Source organism: Xyrauchen texanus, chromosome 41 (assembly GCF_025860055.1).
Source record: "Xyrauchen texanus isolate HMW12.3.18 chromosome 41, RBS_HiC_50CHRs, whole genome shotgun sequence".
NCBI classification, from domain to species: domain Eukaryota; kingdom Metazoa; phylum Chordata; class Actinopteri; order Cypriniformes; family Catostomidae; genus Xyrauchen; species Xyrauchen texanus.
Window position 1 is genome coordinate 7,257,134 of NC_068316.1, and position 22,207 is coordinate 7,279,340.

Here is a 22,207-nt window from a genome sequence, read left to right on the forward strand (position 1 = left end):
TTTTGTAACAGATAATTTTTTTAACAGCCTATACTAATGAATAGACGATACACTGGAACAAGATGCAATGCAGCAGCAAAAGACAGATTGTCAAACATGTTATTATATATTTATATATATATCAGTAATATATATATATATATATATATATACAGCCGTGGCCAAAATTATTGCCAGTGACATAAATTTTGTGTTTCGCAAAGCTTTCTGCTTCAGTTGTTGTGGTGTTGATTCACATTGTTTCTAGATCAGGGGTGCCCAATACGTCGATCGCGATCGACTGGTCGATCGCAGAGCCAATGACGGTAGCTCACAGAACTAAAAAAAAAAAATAAATAAAAAAAAAAAAAAAAACGCGCCTTTTCAGAAAAGCAATCCATCCTATCATGTCATTATATTACCATGTGCCCGCTGATTGACGTGTAGACAGGCCAGTCTGCTGGTTGCTAGAAAGTTTTTTTTTACACGCTACCATAACAACCATAAACATAAATGCGCCATTGCCAACGGTTTTACCGTTGCTTTTCGCTATTGCTCGCTTATTATCTGTAGTGTAGACAGACATAAATTATACCACAATGAATGAGGAAATAAAAGAATTAAAAAAGCAAAGACTTACCATTTCCATCAGGAATGGGAAGATGACTTTTATTCACGATGTCATACTCAAAGTGTGTCTGTCTGATCTGTCGATCCAGCATTAAACTTCCAAAGAAGGGGAATGTAGAGAGACACTTTAGAATGGTTCATCGAACCTTTGATACAGACTTTCCTCCAAGCAGTGAATTAAGAAAGAGAAAGGTGAGGGATTTGAAGTCTCAGCTTCTTGGACAGCAGTCTCTTTTCACTCGGCCAACAGCGAAAGCGTAAGGTCAGAACAGAGGCATCGTTCGGGTGAGTCGGACGATCGTTAGGCACAAAAAGTCTTTCCAGGATGGAGTAATGGTGAAGGAAGCCTTCATTGAGGCTGCGGATTCTTTGTTTAAAGACTTTACTGAACAAAACAGAAATAATGTCTGCAGTCAAAGCTGTTCAGCTGACAAGAAATACAGTGACCAGACGATGCGAAATGATGGGCGACAACTTAGTGCAGCAGCTTGCTAAGGACATTGACTGTTGCGAGTGCTTCTCGCTACAGATGGACGAGTCTACGGACATCACAGACAAAGCCCAATTGTGCATTTTTATTCGAATGGTCTTCCACGACATGACTGCAAAAGAGGAACTTTTAGCAGTTCTGCATATGAACGCACACACACGAGGGGTGACACCTTTGAGATATTCAAACACTTTATCGACAAGAATAAGATTCCAGTGTGCAAATTGGTGTCAATCACCACCGACGGTGCACCTTCCATGATCGGCCGCTCTAATGGATTTGTTGCCAAATGCCGCGAGGATGAAGCGCTTCCTGATTTTTTAAGTTATCATTGTATTATACACCAACAAGCGTTGTGTGCGAAAATGTTGAACATGAAAGAAATTATGGACGTAGCAAACAAAGTAGCCTGCTCTATCCGTGCTAGATCTCTTCAAAGACGACTGTTCCGCTTGCATCTTGAGGAGGCTGGCAGCGACCACTCAGACCTACTGCTTCACACGGACGTAAGGTGGTTGAGTAGGGGAAATTCCTGCAACGATTCCGCGATCTCCTTCCCGAGGTAAAGCAGTTCCTACATGACAACAAACATGCGGAATACACGCAACTTAATGATGATCGTTGGCTGCTTGATTTGGCGTTTTTAACTGATCTGGCGAACTTGCTCAATGAGCTGAACGTGGAATTACAGGGCAAAGACAAAATCGTGATCGATATGATAAGCACAGTAAACGCCTTCAAGGGAAAACTTAAACTGCTTTCTTCAAAGATCCAACGCCATGATCTGGGGAACTTTAGAAACCTTGCATCTGAGCTGAATAATCAAGGGAAGGACTTAACAGAGATTGACAGTGCATGTTATGCAGAACAGATTGACACCGTCCTGTCAGACTTTGACAGGAGATTTCAAGACTTCGCCGTACTCGAGCCAGTTGCCACATTTATGTGCTTCCCTTTTGTGGAGAATGCTGAGGTCGATGTCCTTGCTTCCAAAATCGCAACAATGTTTCAGCTCAGTTCTGCTGAAGTTGAAGATGAGATCTTGACACTACAAGCGGATATTAACTTGAAGTCTAGGGCCCATGAACAATTCTGGAGTTTACTCACAGAAGAAAAGTATCCCAACATAAGAAAATGTGCAACATCACTGACTGCAATGTTTGGGTCTACTTACTTGTGCTGAATCGACCTTTTCACATATGAAATTTATCAAATCCAAATACCGCTCCACCCTGACCGACGATCATTTGGAGGCCTGTCTTAGACTGGCTATCAGTAGCTATTGCCCGCACTATGCATCCCTGGTGGACTCCATCCAATGCAAGTCATCATCTGAATGAGGTACTGACCACTGATGTGAACATGCCATGTGTATGCAAGAAAATAACTACATGCAACTTATTGTACATAAAGTTAATTCATTGTCTGAAAGTTTCAATGTTTGAACAGTGAATTGTAGTGTGATATAGTGTGTAATGTAGGCCAAATGCCACTGTATATGTATGTATGTTAAAAGAAAATTCTAGTGTTAAAAAAAGTTACATTTCAATGTGAGTGAGTGTGTGTGTGTGTTGCCTGAATGGGTAAAGTTGCATTCCAATGTGTGGATTTTGATGTACTGTAAATGCACTGAATTGTATGGGAAATGTAATGTAAGTGCCACTGTGTATGAAATCACATGCATGTTGATTAGCTTCTATTGTGGACTATGTTACTTTTGTTACTGTATTTTTAGTGTAGGTAGGGAAATTAAACTCAATCATAAATTAATAATGATTTAAGTGTGAAACATTAAAGCAAACTAGCAGCCAATATGACACTGTGTGTTTGTTTTGATACATTAAAAAAGACACGTAATGTAATGTGAGTAGTAGATCATTCTGACCTAGTCACTTAAAAGGTAGATCACCATTCAGAAAAGCACGGGCACCCCTGTTCTAGATTATTGTGCTGAGTGATCAGATGCATTTTAAATAATTTCAAAAAGCTTCATTGGCCAAAACAATTTACTTTTATCACAAAAAACTAATTTCACAGTTTTTTTTGGCCCTGGCACAAAATGACCAGCTAACATAATTTCACTAATCATATCAGCAGCACCTGTGAAAGTGTGAACGAGAACAAGTCAGGTGAAATCACTCTATCATACTGATTGGATTATAAGAGCAGACAGATTGCTATAAAATGAGGGAAGAAGTGCCTCCAATCATTGTGTTCTTGTTAGCAATGGTTACCTCTAAAGAAAGACGTGCAGCCATCATCGCTTTACATTAAAATGGCCTCACATGCAAGGAAATTGCTTCAAAGAATATTGCACCTGAAAGAACCATTTATCAGATCATCAAGAACAAGGAGAGAGGTTCAACTGCAGTGAAGAAGCTTTCAGGACGTCCCAGAGTGTCCAGCAAGCGCCAGGACCGCCGCCTCCTGAGGAGTCAGCTTCGGAATCGTGTCGCCACCAGTGCAGAGCATGCTCAATATTGGCAGCAGGTTGGTGTGAGTGCATCAGTACGCACAGTGAGGCGAAGACTTTTGGATAATGTCCTGTTGTCAAGAAGGGCAGCAAAGAAGCAACTTCTCTCCAAGAAAAACATCAAGGACAGACTGAAATTCTGCAGGATGTACAAGGATTGGACAGCAGAAGACTGGTGCAAAGCTATTTTCTCTGAAGTCCCCTTTCGACTGTTTGGGACTTCTGGAAAATCGATAGTCTGGAGAAGAAAAGGTGAACGCTACCATGAGTTCTGTGTCATGCCAACAGTGAAGCATCCTGAGTGCATTTTCCAGCATGATGGAGCACCATGTCACAAGGTAAGAGTGATAATGATGTGGCTCGGAGATCATTACATTGACATTTTTGATCTTTGGCCAGGCAACTCCCCAGATCTTAATCCCATAGAGAACCTGTGGTCAGTCCTCAAAAGGCGAGTGGATAATCAGAAGCCCACAAATTGTGATCAAGTCCGAGCACTAATAAGACAAGAATGGATCGCCATCAGTCAGGATTTGGCCCAGAAGCTGATATCCAGCATGCCAGAGCGAATTGTAGAGGTTATGAAAAACAAGAGTCAACACTGTAAATATTGACTCTTGCATATATTGAATGTTTTTGCCTAGAAAAGTCTTAAAAACTCATGAAATGCTTATCGTTTTTCAGTATACCATAGAAACATGTGAAAAAAGAATCTACAAATACTGAAGCAGCAAACTTTGCAAAACACTAAATTTATATCACTGCCAATACTTTTGGCCACGGCTGTACAATTATGTACATGCCATTGCCCCTCGAGTATGCGAGTAGACAAAATTGCCAAAATGCCCATCCCTATTTTAAACTGTTGGTTAAAAAGCTGGCCTAGTACCTGAAAGGTTTCAGGTTCAAACCCTCGAAGAGTGATCCGTGATCCATCACCATTGAGCTCTTGAGCCAGAAACTTAATCCCAGGTTAAACCAGAGGAACTGTCTCTGTAATAAGTGTACTGTAGGTTGTAAATTGTGTTTTTCTCTCTCACATTGCTGTCCTTATTCTGTAATTTCTTTGCAATTAAACCCGGCATGTTTCATTGCCACAGACGGAGTCTTCCCTTTCCATATTCTTTCTAATTATATTCATGCATTGCTGCCTCCTCAGATGGCCGAGCATTCAGATCAAGCTCTCCTGCAAAGGAACTGACACCAGATTTCCCACATTGCCCCTTATTCTGTAGTCGTGCAGTTTAAAGAGAGAAAGAGTCAGCAGGTGCCCACTGTTTTGTCTCTAGATCAGCTGGACGTTTTAACTCCTCGTGGTCCTATCACACTGTGCAGGCTGGATCTTCTGTGTTCTTTTTGGAAGTTCTTAATGATGGATGCAAGTGATCATTAACATGGCTGGTATATTGTAAGAAAATTGCTGTTGATTTGAAGAGACATAGTTTTCACACTGGAACAGCTCTCACATTTTGTTTCGATTGATCGGGCCAAACCCAAATTCGTTCAACCGCTTAATCGCTGTAGTGTGAACTCCCCTTAAAAGGATAATACACCCATAAAAGAAAATGATGTCATTATTTACTCAACTTCATGTTGAAAACCTATGTGCTGTTATTTTTTCTGTGGAACACAAAAGTAGAATTTTAAATTATTGTAATTAAATATTGACCAAATTAAAACCATCGGTATATCATTAATAAGCATGAAAATGAAATGAAAACTGACGGCTTATTTATAATTAGTTATAACACACTTTGTAAAAACTCTTTGAATTCAATTGCACAATCCAGAAATAATAATAACCACAATATGTTGAAGGGTTGGCACTCCTAAGAATATGTAATATTTAATTTGGATTCTTTCTCATTCTCACGTTAATGTGGAAAAGACGCCATAAACAGACACGACTGTTGTGAAAGCTGCACTTGCCTATAGGTTACATAATAAAACCAGCTGTGAAACCAGCAGACTTTGACATTATATATATATATATATATATATATATATATATATATATATATATATGCAAATTTTATATATTGGAAATTATTTATTGTTAGAACAGTAAAACAAGCTTTTGTACCTCTTTATAAATTAAGCATTTCCAAGTAAATCAGTGTTAAGTGGCAAAACTTAAGATTCTTCAAAAATATTCCTTTTATGTACCATATAATTAAATGCATATAGTATATGGGTCATTCACCAAGGTGATGAAAATAAAAATCATCCAGACTTTTAAAAAAGCTAGTTTTTAAACACATGTATTAAGTTCATAGAAATGTAATGCTTGTGTCCATGTTGGTTTCATACATTTTTGAAAAAGATTATAGCATTTCAAAATGAAAAAATGTAAGTTGTGTAACTGTCAAGTAAAATATCAAAAATAAAATATGAAAATACTTTCCTCACACGTTGAATATACATAAGTGCACGCAACTTAATAATTAATTTTAAAAAAAGTCAAAATACAAATATCATGGACTTTTAAGTCATAAATATAATAAAATAAATGTTCTTACTATTTGACCTGAACAAAATTAGCCTTTTCATAAAATTTACCAAATATCTGTTTTTTTTGTTGTTGTTTACACACAATAATGAGGTATTTAAAGGGGTGCCCATTGTTAGTTCTCTTGGAACGTGACAATATGTTCTAGACAAATCTATTCTCTGACACCACTTAGACATTTTTTACTTTTATCCCCAGAAAAAATATTTAAATGACTTTAAACTCAGATGAACTCAGAAACATGTACATTATAGTAGGTGTATTACATTTTCTTTTTGTAAAATTGTGTGAATTGCATTTTGAATGGACTTTTGAACACTATTACATCGACAAAATAAATAAATAAAACTATGTCATTGAGCCATATGAGTTTGGAACAATCTGAGGGTAAATGACGACAGAAGTAAAACATTTTATGGTGAACTATCCCTTTAAGAGTTCAGTTCAGTCTGTGGGATTGCGTTGTGCATTCTGGTCACTGAATTTGTGTTCTCCATCTCTCAGTTCTGGAGGTTTTAAAGGTGAGTGGAGTTCCATCACTTCTCATTAGTTTGGACTCTCAGACAGGAACTCCTGCTAGAGTTCATCACTAAAAGGCCATGTTAACAGCAAAACTTCAAGCACAAACCTTCTGCTTACTGATTACACCTGCTATGAGAGTGCTGGGTAACTTCTCAACTACCTTGTGTTTGTACAGCACGATGAATGATTAATTAAACATCCATCGTGTAGACAATATGAAAGTGTCTAACATAGTAAGACTGCATAAGTATAAACAAAGATGTTGAACTTAATTGAGTTTTTATTTTGTATTACTTTTAATTTGTCTTCTATTTCAATTAGATTTAAGCATGTTTTATTAGTGTTTTCTTGTTTCAGTTTTTATTATATTGTGTTATTCGTTTTAGTATTTTAGGGCTTTCAGGGATGTATATTGCGTTAATTGAAATTTAAATATGTTTAATGCCATTTAATTTCAAGTGTGTCTAAAACTAAAATTAATTTATGGTCAATTTTAATTTAGTTTGGAAGTGATCAAAATATATTTACATTTCCAATTTGTTCAAATTGCAGAACATTAACAAAATATTCTATTCATTATAGTTCTTAATGATAATACCACTGGTTCCTATATTATTCTCTTTGTTTAGGGTTCTATGTGGTGGGAAAGCCTGCTGTGATTCACTGTATTGGCGACCGGTCGCTACTTCAGCTCTTGTTGATAATGTGGGCGTCAGGGGAGAGATCAGTTATGAGCTACTCTGCCACCCATTTGCCATCTGTCATCATTATTGTCATTTACTCTCATTTAGCTGGTGCGTGGATTTCCGTTTGGCCTGTCAGCACGGATTGCGTTCTGTACTGAGATGAGTGTAGTGATTGTGTATTTATGCTGAAAGGACTTTAGCTGTGGGGTTCTTTTGTGTTAAACAGTAGTTAAAGGTACGAGAAATGATCTGCCATCCACCAATGATATGTGCTTCATCTCTCTCTCTGTTTGTCTGTCTCTCTCTTTATATTGTTTGAATGTTGTTTCCTTTCACTCTATCCTATACTTTTATTGTACGTAGACTGAGAAATAAGAATAATCACATTATTCAGATAAACAATTAGTAAATAATTATGTTTAGTAAAATACAGTGCATTCAGAAAGTATTCAGACCCTTTAATTTTTTTCACATTTTGTTATGTTGCAGCCTTATGCTAAAATGCTTTAAATTATTGTATTTTCCCCCCACATCACTCTACACTCCATACCCCATATTGACAAAGCAAAAAACAGATTTTTGATAACTTCGCAAATTCAGACCTTTTGCTATGACGCTTGAAATTTAGCTCAAGTGCATCCCATTTCTCTGGATCATCTTTGAGATGTATCTGCACTTTTATTGGAGTCTGTGGCAAATTCAATTGATTGGACATGATTTGGAAATGTTCACACCTGTCTATATAAGGTCTCACGGCTGAAAATGCATATCAGAGCAAAAACCAAGCCATGAGGTCAAAGGAACTGCCTGCAGAGCTCAGGGACAGGATTGTGTCGGAGCACAGATCTGGGGAAGGCTACAAAATATTTTGGCTGCATTAAAGGTTCCCAAGAGCACAATGGCCTCCATAATTCTTAAATGAAAGAAGTTTGGAACAACCAGGACTCTTCTAGAGGTGGCCGCCTGGCCAAACTGAGCAATCGGGGGAGAAGGTTCACCTTCCAACAGGACAATGACCGTAAGCACACAGCCTAAGGCAATACAAGAGTGGCTTAGGGACAACCCTGTGAATGTCCTTGAGTGGTCCAGCCAGAGCCCGGACTTGAACCCAATTGAACATCTCTAGAGAGACCTGAAAATGACTGTCCACCGATGGTCCCCATCCAACCTGACAGAGCTTGTGAGGATCAGCAGACAAGAATGGAAGAAAATCCCCAAATCCATGTGTGCAAAGCTTGACTCATCATACCCAAAAAGACTTGAGGCCGTAATCCCCGCCAAAGGTACTTCAACTAAGTACTGAGTTAAGGGTCTGAATTCTTATGTCATTGTGATATTTCAGTTTTCTCTTTTTAACAAATTTGTAAAGTTATCAAAAAAATCAGTTTTTATGCTTTGTCATAATGGGGTATTGAGTGTAGATGGATATGAAAAAAAAATAGTTTAAAGCATTACAAACATAACAAAATGTGGAAAAAAATGAAGGGGTCTGAATACTTTCTGAATGCACTGTATTTCATTATCTTAACTGTACGTCTTTTACAGTTGCCAAGGAACCTAGCGCATTAATATAGAATTCAACTGATGTGCATTCACAGGTGTGGTTATATCTACTATTTTACAATGACTTTGAACATGGCTTATCCAGTCAGATTATTGAGCTGGAACTATCTGTTTTCAGAAATGCAGTTTTGGAATTACTTGTAGCATAGCAGTAAGTCTAAGGCCATGTCCAAACTAATATTTTTTAGTGTGAAACCGCATTGATTTTGCTGTTTATGTATCTCATCCACACTGGGATGGAGTGTTCCTCCACCGATAATGACGAGGTTTGAAAACGCTTTCCATTACTGGAAAACGATGATGTTATAAAACTGAAAATGCATTGATTTTACTTAGTTTACATCTGTCATCCACACTATTATGTTGTTTTCCTCCACTGAAAACGGTGAATTTCGAAACGCTCTCCATTACTGCATACTTTGGAAAATGATGATGTTAGAAAACTGAAAATGCATCGATTTCACTACTTTACGTCTCTCATCCACAGTAGAATGCCATTTTTCTCCACTGAAAATGGGGGGGTTCGAAACGCTGTCCATTACTGCATACATTGGAAAAAGATGAAGTAAAACAAAAACTGAAAATGCATTGATTTCAATAAGTTTTCATCACTAATCCACACAAGAACAGCGTTTTCTCCAACGAAAATAGTGCTTTTAGAAAACGCTCTCCATTACCGCACACTTTGGAAAACGGTGATATTACAAAACTGAAAATGAATTAATGTCACTCTTTACATCTTTCATCCACACTAGAATGTTGTTTTCCTCCAATAAAAGTAGTGCCTTTAGAAAACACTCTCCATTACCGCATACTTTGGAAAACGATGACGTTAGAAAAGTGAAAATACATTGATTGCACTACATTTACATCTCTCATCCACATTATAACTGCACAGTTTTTTTTCCATCCACCGATAACGGTGTGATTAGAAAACGCTCTCCGTTACCACATACTTTGGATAACTAGGACATTAGAATGAAAACAGATTTGTGCGAATGTGGCCTAAAACTTCCAACCATCAGTTTGGAACAAAATGTATTTCTCCAGTATGCTTTGGATAAAAGGATCAGGTAAATGTGGACATGTAAATACAAATGTAATGAGGCAAGAATGTGATATAATCCACACATTTGTGACTCGTTTAGCTGGTTAATTTTATTCTTATGCGCATCAGTTGTTTTTCTATGTAAATATGCTCTAGACAGACTGCTGGAATGCATCTCACTGCTTTTCAGCATGTCGCATCAAGAATGCTGCATTAAGACACCGTGTCAAGTCCAACTTTTAAAAGCGCATCTCGAGACACCTGCATTCTAATCCCTGCTGCTGCGCTGCGTCTCACTGTTTGTTAAATGCAAGAATGCACCCTGTGTTAACTGCCCCTTATTGCAGCTAGTACAAATTGCCTCCACCCTCAGTGACCAATCAATGAGCCTCCAGTCAACCAAACATTTATCATGAATTCTTTCTCTCTCACCACTGACACACCTGAACACATGCTTGAGAAACCATTCTGAAGCAGCACATGCACACACACACACTTATGACTGGGTGCCCTGACTGTATTAGACACTCTTGACTGTAACCGAGATTAATTATCCCATGTGGAACTGGAGCACTCACAGGGAAAAGACTGTCTCTGACTGCGTCGGGAACAGATTGTGTAGATTTTGCTGTCCCGGTCCACTTTTAATTGGCTGTAAGTGAAGAGGAAATCAGATAAATGGGGGGATAAATGTGTGTTTACTTTGTAGCCGACCAGCATTTTAATACTGCAGTAGTAACATGGTTTTACAGGCCTAGATTTCAGTGAACTGTTTGAGTAATTGATTCACAGGTTTGTGTGAATTTGAAGCATCAAATTCCCGCATAGCATTTTACATTTCATTTTTGTAGCAAAGCATTTTATTTCAATTCACTATTTTGCGATAATGACTGCCTGTCAAGCATTATCCTGCTTAATACTTGGCTATATACCAAATTAATAAATAATTGGAGATGAACTATAGTTTTGAGTTTAAATTATTGTATTATTTTACTTAACACAACCATGGAAAAGCTGGAAATATCAGAGAAATGTAAAATCAGAATTTTCAGGCCTGGAGAAGTCATAGAAATGAGTTAAATCTTGAAAAATTATGGACATTTCTAATCATTTGTATTTATTTATTTCAGTTCTAAAATATTTAAATGGCTAACAATTACTCTTTTTGAGTTTGATCTCTTTAAAATGATGGAGGGGGGATATCCGCATCAAGCAATTCGAATGCCTGGAAAAATCATGGAAAATTCATGAAAATATTAAGGAAATTAATTGGTCAAAAAGTGTGGGAAACATGTATATGAGAGCGAAAGAGGTTGATTCAAGAGACATGAAACTAGCACAGTTATGTAGAAATTATTTTGCCCAGGTCAATTATACAGTTCAGCAGTCTGAAAATATTTAACTGCATAATGCCGCAATTTACCAATAGCAATCAAGTATTCCAGAGAACCATGTAATGATGCTGTTTATCGCTGTGTTTTTCGATTAGCTTGATAGCTTCAAATGATATTGCTTTGACAAGAGGTCGCATAAGGGATGAGTCTTGTTGTTGGACAGGATTCTGATGCATTCTTTGGCCAGTTCAGAATTATTAATCTGTCACATGCTGATCATTAGACATTGTATTAGATGTGGTAGGAGTTCCTCTCAGTCTTCTCTTCCAACATCAAGCCAGTGGGACACTGAAAGAGAGAATGGCTTTCATATTCAGCCCACACCCCCTGCATATCAGCCTGCTGTAAAACAGCCCAATTTAGCTCTGACACCAGCGCAAACATCTACGTGCATCTGTCAACACTGATTCCTTCAGTCAGCCACACTCGGAACATCTCACGGTCTACACACGCACACACACACGCGCACTTTTCTTACATCAGCTCACTAACATGCTTTCGGCTTCATGAAAATCTTCCTGTCTGCATGATCAAATCGCAAGTAAGAATCAAAGTTTAATCCTTCAGTGCAAGTTACGATTTGAATTTCTTTAAATGACCCCATCGTTTGTTCTAACAGTTACAGAGGCTTAATTAAATACTTCATTAAAATATGCTACAGTTGGCGCCATGGCCTAGTGTTTAATGCACATGCAGCGACAAAGGTTTGAATATGGCTTGCGGCATTTCCTGATCAAGTATCCCACTCTAATGCATTCCAGTTCGTTCTCCACTGGCATATTAATAAAAGTGGCAGAAAGGCCAAAAATGAATATAATGAAATTAGTTTATTTCTACATTTTGTTCATCAACATATTTAATATGTGTATGGACCTCTGCAATTGTCCATTGCATAAGTAATTTATTAAGAACACTATTCTGTTCTTAATATGTTGCTTTATTCTGTATGATTAAATGGTAACACTTTACAATAAGGTTGTATTTGTAAACAGTTAACTATATTAGTCAATATGAACTAACAAGATCAGCACTCTTTAGCTTTAATTTGCGTTAATTTCAGTATATACTAGTAGAGTTTTTACATAAAAAAAGTAATGTTAGAATTTGTTAATAGATTATGAATTTACAATGAACAATTGAATAATTAAAATTAACCAAGATTAATAAATGCTTTAAAAGTCATATTGTTCATTGTTCGTTCACAATACCTAAAGCATTTACTAATGTTTACAAATCGAACTATGTTGTATCCCATTAGCTATATAGTGATATCATTATGACAACAATCTGGAATGCTGACATTTGTTGTCTTTTTCTTTTTGCAGTTGTGAAAAAAAGTTGAACCTTCATATCTTGCTTGCACATTCACTGTATCTTGATCAACAAACACTGAATTAAGCATTTGCGGCACATACACACACTTTACAGTCAGTGTTAGTGTTTTTGGATAATTTTTTTGGTGTGATGTAAATTCAGTGTTTTTTCATGGAATGCATGAGATGGAAAGCTGTCGTGGAGGTCTCTATATTTCTGTACTCTGAGGATCCGTAGGGGCCTCAGTAGTGCCTCCCTGCTGGGCTCTTGCCTCCGCGCCTCGCTGGGCAGCTCTGGAGGAGACAGGAAAAAACAGGGGCCGTTTACCCCAAGGGAAGAACCTCAGACAGGACCACACAGACATACTAGCAGCCTGGTGCTTAAGAGACCGAATGATGGAGAGAGAGACTTACTGTGAAACACAAGGAGATATTTAGTGGTGATGTCATCATGCTTATGAGAGAACAAAACTATAGAAGTGTTACAAAGTAATGTACGTACTTAGTGGGGAAAAGGGTTTCTACTCTTTAAATCTGGTTTAAGGTGATCTGGTGGAGTGCAGTAGTTGTTTAAGATATCACCATTGCACCTTTGATCAAGGCACTTAAAGGTATTGTCCACCCTAAAATTTATATTTTGTTATTATTTACACATCCTCATGTCTTTACAAACCTTTATGACTTTCTTACCTCTGTGAAACAAATATTTAGCTAAAAGTCCATGCTGATCTGTATCATACAATGTAAGGGAATATAGAGGGTGGCTTTTGAGTTTATAAATGACAAAACATTTACCATACAGTGGTGGCCAAAAATATTGGCACCCTTGGTAAATATGAACAAAGAAGCGTTGTTTACCTTTTGATCTTTCATTCAAATAAATTTAAAAATGTAACTTTCAATTGAAATAAAACAATTGAAACAGGAAATATCTCATTATTAAATAAATATTTTTTCTCCAAAATGCATTGGCCATAATTATTGGCACCCTTTTATTAAATTCTTTGTGCAACCTCCCTTTGCCAAGATATCAGCTCTGAGTCTTCTTCTATAATAACTTATGATGTTGGAGAACACCTGGCAAGGGATCTGAGACATTCCTCCATACAGAATCTCTCCTGATGCTTCAAATTCAGAGGTCCATGTTGGTGGACTCTCTTCTTCAGTTCACCCTTCAAATGTTCTATGGGGTTCAAGTCATGGGACTGGGATGACCTTGGAAGAACCTTGATTTTGTGGTCAGTGAACCATTTTTGTGTTGATTTTTATGCTTGTTTTGGATCGTTGTCCTGATGGAAGATCCAACCAGGGCCCATTTTACGCTTTCTGGCAGAGGCAGTCAGGTTTACATTTTTTTTATCTGTTGGTATTTTTATAGAGTCTGATGCCTTGTATCTGAACAAGATGTCCAGGACCTCTGGCAGACAACATCCTCACAACATTCAAGATGCAATTAACAATTAACCATGGGCATTGGGTACATCATCTCTGTGTACGCCAAACCCATCTCTGGCGTTTCCTGCCAAAATTCTTGGTTTTCATCTGACCATAGAACTCAAGTCGCATTTAAAGTTCAAGTAGTGTCTGGCAAACTGAAGATGCTTGAGTTTGTTGTTGGATGACAGCAGAGGCTTTTTGTCTTGAAACCCTCCCAAACAACTTTCTGCAATTCTCCAGCTGTGATCCTTGGAGATTCTTTGACCACTTGAACCATCCTCCTCACTGTGTGTGGAGACAGTATAGACACACGTCCTCTTCCAGGCCGATTCATAACATCTCCAGTTGATTGGAACTTCTTAATTTTTGCCCTGATGGTGGAAATTTGCATTTTCATTGCTTAAGCTATTTTCTTATAGCCACTTCCCATTTTGTGAAGCTCAACAACCTTTTACCGCACATCAGTACTATATTCTTTAATCTAACACACTGATTGATGATTAAGGGAATTTAGCCTGTGTGTTACCTCATATTTATTCCCCTGTGAAACAGGAAGTCATGGCTGAACAATTTCATGTTCTTAGACACCCAGGTGCACTAAAAAGTTACAAATGTGAATATAATTCAGATAAAGGGTGCCAATAATGGTGGCCAACATGTTTTTGAGAAAAACATTTTTTTTCAATAATGAGATATTTCCCCTCTTTCAATTGTTTTATTTCAATTAAATGTTAGATTTTTGTGAATTTTTTGAATGAAAGATCAAATGGATAAACAATGCAGATTAGTTTTCACTGCCATCTTTGCTCATATATTCCAAGGGTGCCAATATTTTTGGCCACAACTGTACAATTGGTACATACAACTTCTACGTTATATTCCAAGTCACTATAATTAGTCTCGGTTACAGTCAAGAATGTCTAACACAGTCAGGGCACCCAGTCATAAGTGTGTGTGTGTGTGTGTGTGTGTGTGTGCTGCTTCAGAATGGTTTCTCAAGCATGTGTTCAAGTGTGTCAGTGGTGAGAGAGAAAGGTTTAAGGGCTGATCTTAGTTTGAAAAACAAAAAAAAAAGCAACAAAAAACTATGCCTTAGCTTTCAAATCTCATTTGTGCACATGTACATTCAAATATTTTGTGATTAGAGGTTTAATGCCGTTAACGATAGCTCATGAGACATGCAAACAAACCAAAGACATTTCACTTAATTTATGTAAAATCTTGCGCTACTTTTTATAATTTTATTTGACTTAAAAAAAAAATATATATACTTTTCTAACTTTTTAATTTGACCTTGCATCTGACTACGCAATCGCAAATTAGATTTTTTTTTTAACTATGGCAAAGGGGAAGATGTTCTGTGAGTAAGTGGATGTTGAATATGTTCCTGTACCTCAACTGGTAAAGGTCTTCGCAATGCCAAGACATGGGTTAGAATCCCAAGGAGAACACAGTGATACAATGTGAGCCTCGAATTCACTGTAAGTCACTTTAGGTAGAAGCATCTGCCAAATACATAAACATAAATGAAAATGTATAGTAGATGCCAACCGAAAAGGTTCAAACCCACTAAGGCATAGCCCATGAATTATTTGTCCCTATTATAAATGTACTGTATGCCACTTTACATAAAAGCGTCTGCTAAATGACATAACGTCTGTTATGACATAATTAAAACGGCTCAAACACTGAGCTGAGAACGACTGCTCTCTCAGCTCGTGCCCTGTGTGGTCCTTTGTAAATATTTGATATGAACTTTAGTCATGAATCCGAGCTACCGCTTGACATTTCACTGCTCTGCAATTAGAATACTCCTTCAAATAGTATTCTTTAATTACTCTTGGGAATTTAATGGTCATGGTTCTGGCATGCTTGGTGCAGCACTGCCGACCCTGCACTCACCAGCCACTATGTCAACATCCAGTCAGAGATGAGTAATAATGAGGTAACTAAAGCAGAAGTGGGTATCACTGTTGAGATAGGCTTGCTGCCTTTGTGGGCTGCATTTTAAGGTTTAGGAGGCGTTCAAGTGAAAGCTGTTCCAAAAGGTAGGAGGTGCAATTATGCTGCCTTCTTATATACCTTCTTTTGGCCAAATTGTCAGGTAGTGTTGTGTGTGTATACTGCGTGTAGAAGGCAATCCCATTATAATGCATTGTGATGAGGTCAGTGAAAAATCCATCTAAGATGGCAGATATAGCGAGAGAAATTATACATTGGTTTAAAAAATTTAATTAGGAACAGGTCTGTCGCTTTAACTTGTTAATTTATCTGATGCATATGTACGTATTATATTTATAATTATTTTGATTATTATTAGAGCTGTCAGATTTAACGTATGTGAATAATTAAAGTTTAACCTGTAAATTTTTCTTAATCACGATTGACACATTTACCACTAATAAAGCATTAAAAAAAAACTGGTGGACTAGGGCGGAACCTTTGCGATGTATCTGCCCTGAGTCATTATACTGACACACACCACAATACAAACACAACAGCGATGGGGAAAGGATCTCTTAACACTATTTGTATGTTAAAAGCAAGACTTGCGACAGAAAATAAGTACTTTGCAGATTCTGTAAGATGCTATTTAATTGCCACAGAAGCAGGTCAAGTCTTATCTATAACAGAAACACAGTATGAGATGCTGTCTGCACAGCTTTTCATATGGAGATCAAAGCGGCACTTGATGCTGGCATTGATGCCCTGACGCGAATCATGAATGCAGCTTCACGATTGCTGTAGCAAAGTGGATAGCCACAGTCTGCAGGCTGATTAATATTGTGGAGGATGAGAGGTTATGAGATTTAGTGCCCATTGCAATGAGTATGCATCCTATGTGGGGACTAGTTATTTCATTTAGTCAACATCACACTTAGATTTTGGGAAACGTTTAATGTTACTTGAATTGGTACAGTTTTAGTGCATCTTTATACAGTGGAATGCTTTGTTTGGAAAATGTTTTACATATTTGTACATATCCATATGTACATATTGTTTTGTTTTCTTTCCTAAAAAGGAAATAAATGCATTTTGACAAGATAAAAGTATACATGGAGTAAAATTCCAGCACTTTCAAAATCTGCGATTAATTGTGATTATCTATGAAAAATGAAAATTGCGTTTAACAATTTTCGTCGACTGACAGCACTAATTATCAAATCGTAATTCAAAATTATCTAATATTGAATTATCTTTATTTGGGGCCTTTCACAGCAAATTTGTATATATCTGATTTATTGTCATGCCATGTAATTCATTCGATTAAAAATGTTAATCAGGTAACAGCCCTAATTATACATAGATTTTATTCAATATCAAAAAGCATCATATTTATTCGGTACCAAAAAGCAGCAATTAAAATACTTGCTGTTAGCATAGCAATATACTAATGTCACTTCATGATGCACAAAGTTGCCACCTATGTGGAGCGTTATAAAATGGTCACTTCTGAGGTTTCATTTCAAGATGCTGCCTTAAGACAGCTGCGTATAATGAAGTAGAAAGCAAGGGAGCTCAATAGGTTTTGGAACAGAGCCAGGGTTTGGATTGTGCCTCCATAATACATATTGTAACTCTCATCCCCTTTAGATTTTTCTTATTCTCTCCCCCTCTCTTTTTCTATCTGTCTCTTTTTAATTTTCCTTGTATTACTGAACCTACTCTTTGAGTGCTTCTGAAATAGAGAGAGACCACTGGACTGGAAATTGCTCTTCCTACATGTCCTCTCTTTCTCTCCACTCTGTGTAGGGTGGTTGTGGATAATTGTCTCTCTGTGCCATACACAGCTGTAGCCGAGGGGTGTTGGACAGCACAGAGAGTTCAGTGTCCCACTAGGGGACCTGTCAGTGTGTTGGACACTTAATCCTCTTTCAGCTGCTTAACACTAAAAATATCACTCCTCTTCCTCACTACTCTGTATTCAACCCTTTTTGCAGAAACTAAGAGAGGCCAGGTGTGATCACACAATGTCTGTTTTTGTTTTGCAGTCTTTATGGGAGACACATGCAGGCCAACCCCGAGGCGCCCAAAAAGAACACGGACAAATCCAAAAAGATCAGCCGCAAGCCGCTGGCGGCCAAAAACAAGTGAAGAAGAGTATGAAGAAGGGCTGATCCAACTCTCTGAGCTGAACCTCACTGCATGTGCCTTCCCGTTTTATATTTATTCTGAAAATATGTTTTATATTGCTTCAGTATTATGTTAATCACTAACCTCTGGGTGAGTCCACCCTTGATACGCCCCAAAACCCGTTACTGAATGTTATTGACCCAAGTTTTAAAAGTGACTGTCTGATTTTGCCAAGAGACAAGTGTCCTTTTTTTCTACTTACGATCTACATATTTACACTGTTTAAGAGTAAGTGCTACTTCTGTTAAGTCACACTTGAAAGGAATGGTTAACTCAAAAATGAAAATTCTGTCGTCATTTATTCACCCTCGTGTTGTTCTAAAGCCGAATGCAGTTTACTTTTCTGTTTTACAAAAACAAAAGTAGAAATTGTTAGAGATTTTCTTTTTTTTTCTCTTGCAATTAAAAAGAATGGTGACTGGAGCTTTCAAGATTTCGGAATAATGCAAAAGTGCCATAAAAGCAGCAGTACAATTCATGAACAAATAGTTATGAAGAGTCTAATGTTTTTAATGACTCTAAAACTAGTCTGAATAATTCATTCACAAGTCCAGTTTTGAGGTCACTCCCGGTACAGTGGTTAACAGTTTTCTGGAGCTGAAGATTATTAGTGAATAATGACTTAAATGTTGGTCTTTTCCTCACACAAATCCATAGTAATGATTCGTATATTCGTTAAAGCTCTTGTGTCCATCCTTTGTAATTGCAAAGAAAACGACAAGCACATTCTTCAAAATTTCTCCTAGTGTGTTCTACAGAAGAAATATTGGTCATGGTCAAATTGGTTTGGAACAACATGATGGTGAGTAAGGGAATTTTCATTTTTGGATGAACGATCTATTTATCAACATTATTGTACATGGTGTTGGACGTTAATCAGGTTTCTGAACATGTTTCTTTTGCCTGAATCGCTAGAGAGGCAGAGGAAGTATTGTCCTATCCAGCCATCCACATGAGGAGAGCAGCATTTCTTAGTGAATTCTTTGGGGTAGTGACAAAGCTTGTATAACTGTACAGGGATTTAGCCAAAGTTTTGGGGTCTTAGTCGAGTCTGAGCAGGATTGTGTCAGGTCTCTGGGGGGATGCCGCTGACTGCTTCCTCTGCCTCTTAATGACAGATATGAATGGCTGCAAAAGAAAGCTTCAGATGGTACACAGCCGAAACCAGACAGAAACGTCCCACTGGCCATTTGAAAGGGTCAACAAGATATCGCAACAAACCATAGATGGCGTTCTTTGAAACCATCAACATGTAACAGCCAATGTTTCTGACTGTTATTGTTTTCAATGTAACATGACAGTGCAACTTCTTACCGAACAATGCAGTTTATAAAAAAATGGATTGTGGTCGAAATAATTTAGCAATAATTGTAAATTTGGTTGTAATGATGCCCACTACGCCTTTAGGTTGCATACACTAACATCTTCTTATTCTGCAAAGCTTGAAGTTTTACTTTTTTTACAGATGTGGTTTATATTGTAAAAGGTCACAGAATGTTTAATTAATTACATTATAAAGCTGTAATATTTTAATCTCTTTTATCATGCGCACATGAAGCTATGCGCCTTGTGCTGTATTTCTGATATTAAAATGATAACAATGTTGTTTGACGAGTCTGTATTTCTTAATTCAGCATGAATCGTAAATCTGTAAGAGAAGCATTAGAGCAGATAATAATCAGAAAATGAGATGGATATTGACCTAGTCTATATATAGTCAGTGTTGTGTAAAAGCTCATCATGACACTTTACGAAAGAATGGTTTTGTGAACTATGAAAACAAACATTTCTTCTACTTGTGTTTCATTAATAAACTTTTTTTAAAAATTATTGTAATGTTTTTTATTGGCATGTCAATGCGACAGTTTATTAAATGACACAAATTGCTCTGCTTGTGTCTGATGTATTTTATAGTATTGTTTTTTTATTGTCACGCCATTGCAACAAATATGGGAAGGATTAACAATGATTTACACGTACATTTATTTTGCTCATGTTTCATGAATTAGATCTTGTTTATATGTTTTTATTGACACCTACATGAGACAATTTTTGGGGGAAAATGGTTTTACGAATTATTTACACTGAAATTTGTTCTGCTTCTATTTTATTTATTAGTTTTTTACAATTATTTAGTTTTTTTATTGTCATGTCAATGCGACAATTTGCAAAAAAAAAAAAAGGTTCCCGAACAATTTATTGACAATTTTGTTCTGATTGTGTTTAATGAATTAGGTCTCATGTTTTTTTTATTGCTGCATCAATATGACAATTTACAAAAAAAAAGTTTACACAGAAATGTCTTCTGCTTGTGTTTCATGAATAAGGTCTTATGTTTTCTATTGTATTGTTTTTTTATCGATGAGTCGATGCAATTTCTTTTGCAAATATTTAATAAAAAAGTATTTTATTATAACGTTTTTGTGACACATCAATAAGACAATTACCGAGGAGAAAATGGTTTTGCGAACGATTTACACAGAAATTTGATGTTAGTGTTTCATGAATTCTTATCGTTTCGTTTTTTTTATTGTCAGAACAATGTGACAATTTACTAAAAATATTTACACAAATTTGTTCTGATTGTGTTTCATGAATTAGGTTTAATGTTAATACATGGATTTTAATTGTCACATCATTGCAAAAATGTTGGGGAAAATGGTTTTATGAACTATTTACAACAAATTTTCTACTCATGTTTCATAAATTAGGTCTTCTGTATATTGTTGTATTGTTTTTTTATTGTCGCGTCAGTGGGACAATTTAAAGGGGTTTTGCGAACAATTTACACAGAAATATATAGATCTTATTGGTTTTTTTATTATCAAGTAAATTAGACAATACTTTTTTTTTCTGAACGATTTACGCAGATATTTGTTCTGATTGTGTTTCATGAATTAGGTCTCATGTAATGTATTGTTTTTTTTATTATTGAATTAATGCGACAATTTATGGAGGAAAAAAAAAACAAAAAAGACCAAACTCATTGATTTTCATGCATTAATTTTTTAAAAATTAGAGGCTCAAGTTTTCTATTTGGGAGAAAGTTTTATAAAAATCTTGTAATCTCAGCTCACAGAATGCTTGATTTGGAATGTGTGATCTGAAACAGCTAAAGAGGATAATAACATCTAAAAAGAGGCCCTGCATCAGAGGCCCTGTAATGGCCCTGACCAGATCCATGTCAGGTGATCAGGGGTAAAGGAGCTGACCTTTCAGTGCTGTGAGTCAGATAATTGGGTTTGTATTGGAAGAAGGTCTATGATAGCCTTATGGGAGTTCCTGTCTCAACCCTTCTCGGCTAATATTCTAATCTCATTATTACCTTGTCCAGACGATGTGTGTGCGTCGCCTTGTCCTGCTCATTCACACTCAGCAGGCACATCTGTCCAGTGCACACTCCCCCCCGCCCCAATATACTTACTTTGACATACTCTCAAACTCAGCATGAACATCTGTTCACACCACGTACCACACCTCTATCATTCTCCTACTGTCTCTCTTTCTGTCTTTCACCCCTAGTATTCTTCATCCACTTTCAAAACTTTCTCGAATCCCTCACATTTTAATCTATAAGTCTTGTAGAGTTGGAGAGGTGTGGTTTTCAAAGTTTGGCACAAACTGTTGGACATTCATTGCGGAGGCAAAGTCGTCAAGCAATCAATCTCTTGCTCTGCAGAGAAACAGTTCTTTAGATCCCGACCTGAGCTTGTACCATCCTTCTGCCAGTGTCGATAGGAAATGGGATGTTAAAGTTTAAAAATGGCTCTGAATGGCGATGGATCACCATGCATGGCAACATGCGTCACCGCTAACAATTACTCACTGACCTTTCGGTGAAATCCATGAATGTCTTTTTGTCTTCCTGGAGTTACAGATTTGTAGCGATTTTGCTTGACTTGATTACTTTTTTGGTTTGTTTAGTTTGTTTTATCACCCCGTTTCAAACAATCTCGTGGCGTACTCTCTATGCAGCTCATACGCTGAAGGGCATTAAGGCCCTTGCAAAACGAGGTCATTGATTTTTGC

At 37.0% G+C, this 22,207-nt stretch overlaps 1 protein-coding gene across 1 annotated transcript in view; it reads left to right on the top strand.

Moving 5' to 3' along the window:
* Positions 1-19,755, top strand: part of rsu1 (Ras suppressor protein 1) — a 46,954-nt gene extending 27,199 nt beyond the window's left edge. The window contains exon 9 of the mRNA XM_052113721.1: positions 18,037-19,755. Within this exon, the coding sequence (XP_051969681.1) occupies positions 18,037-18,139 (103 nt within the window). The 3' untranslated portion in view covers positions 18,140-19,755. The remainder of the gene's footprint in view (positions 1-18,036) is intronic.
* Positions 19,756-22,207: the final 2,452 nt, after the last annotated feature.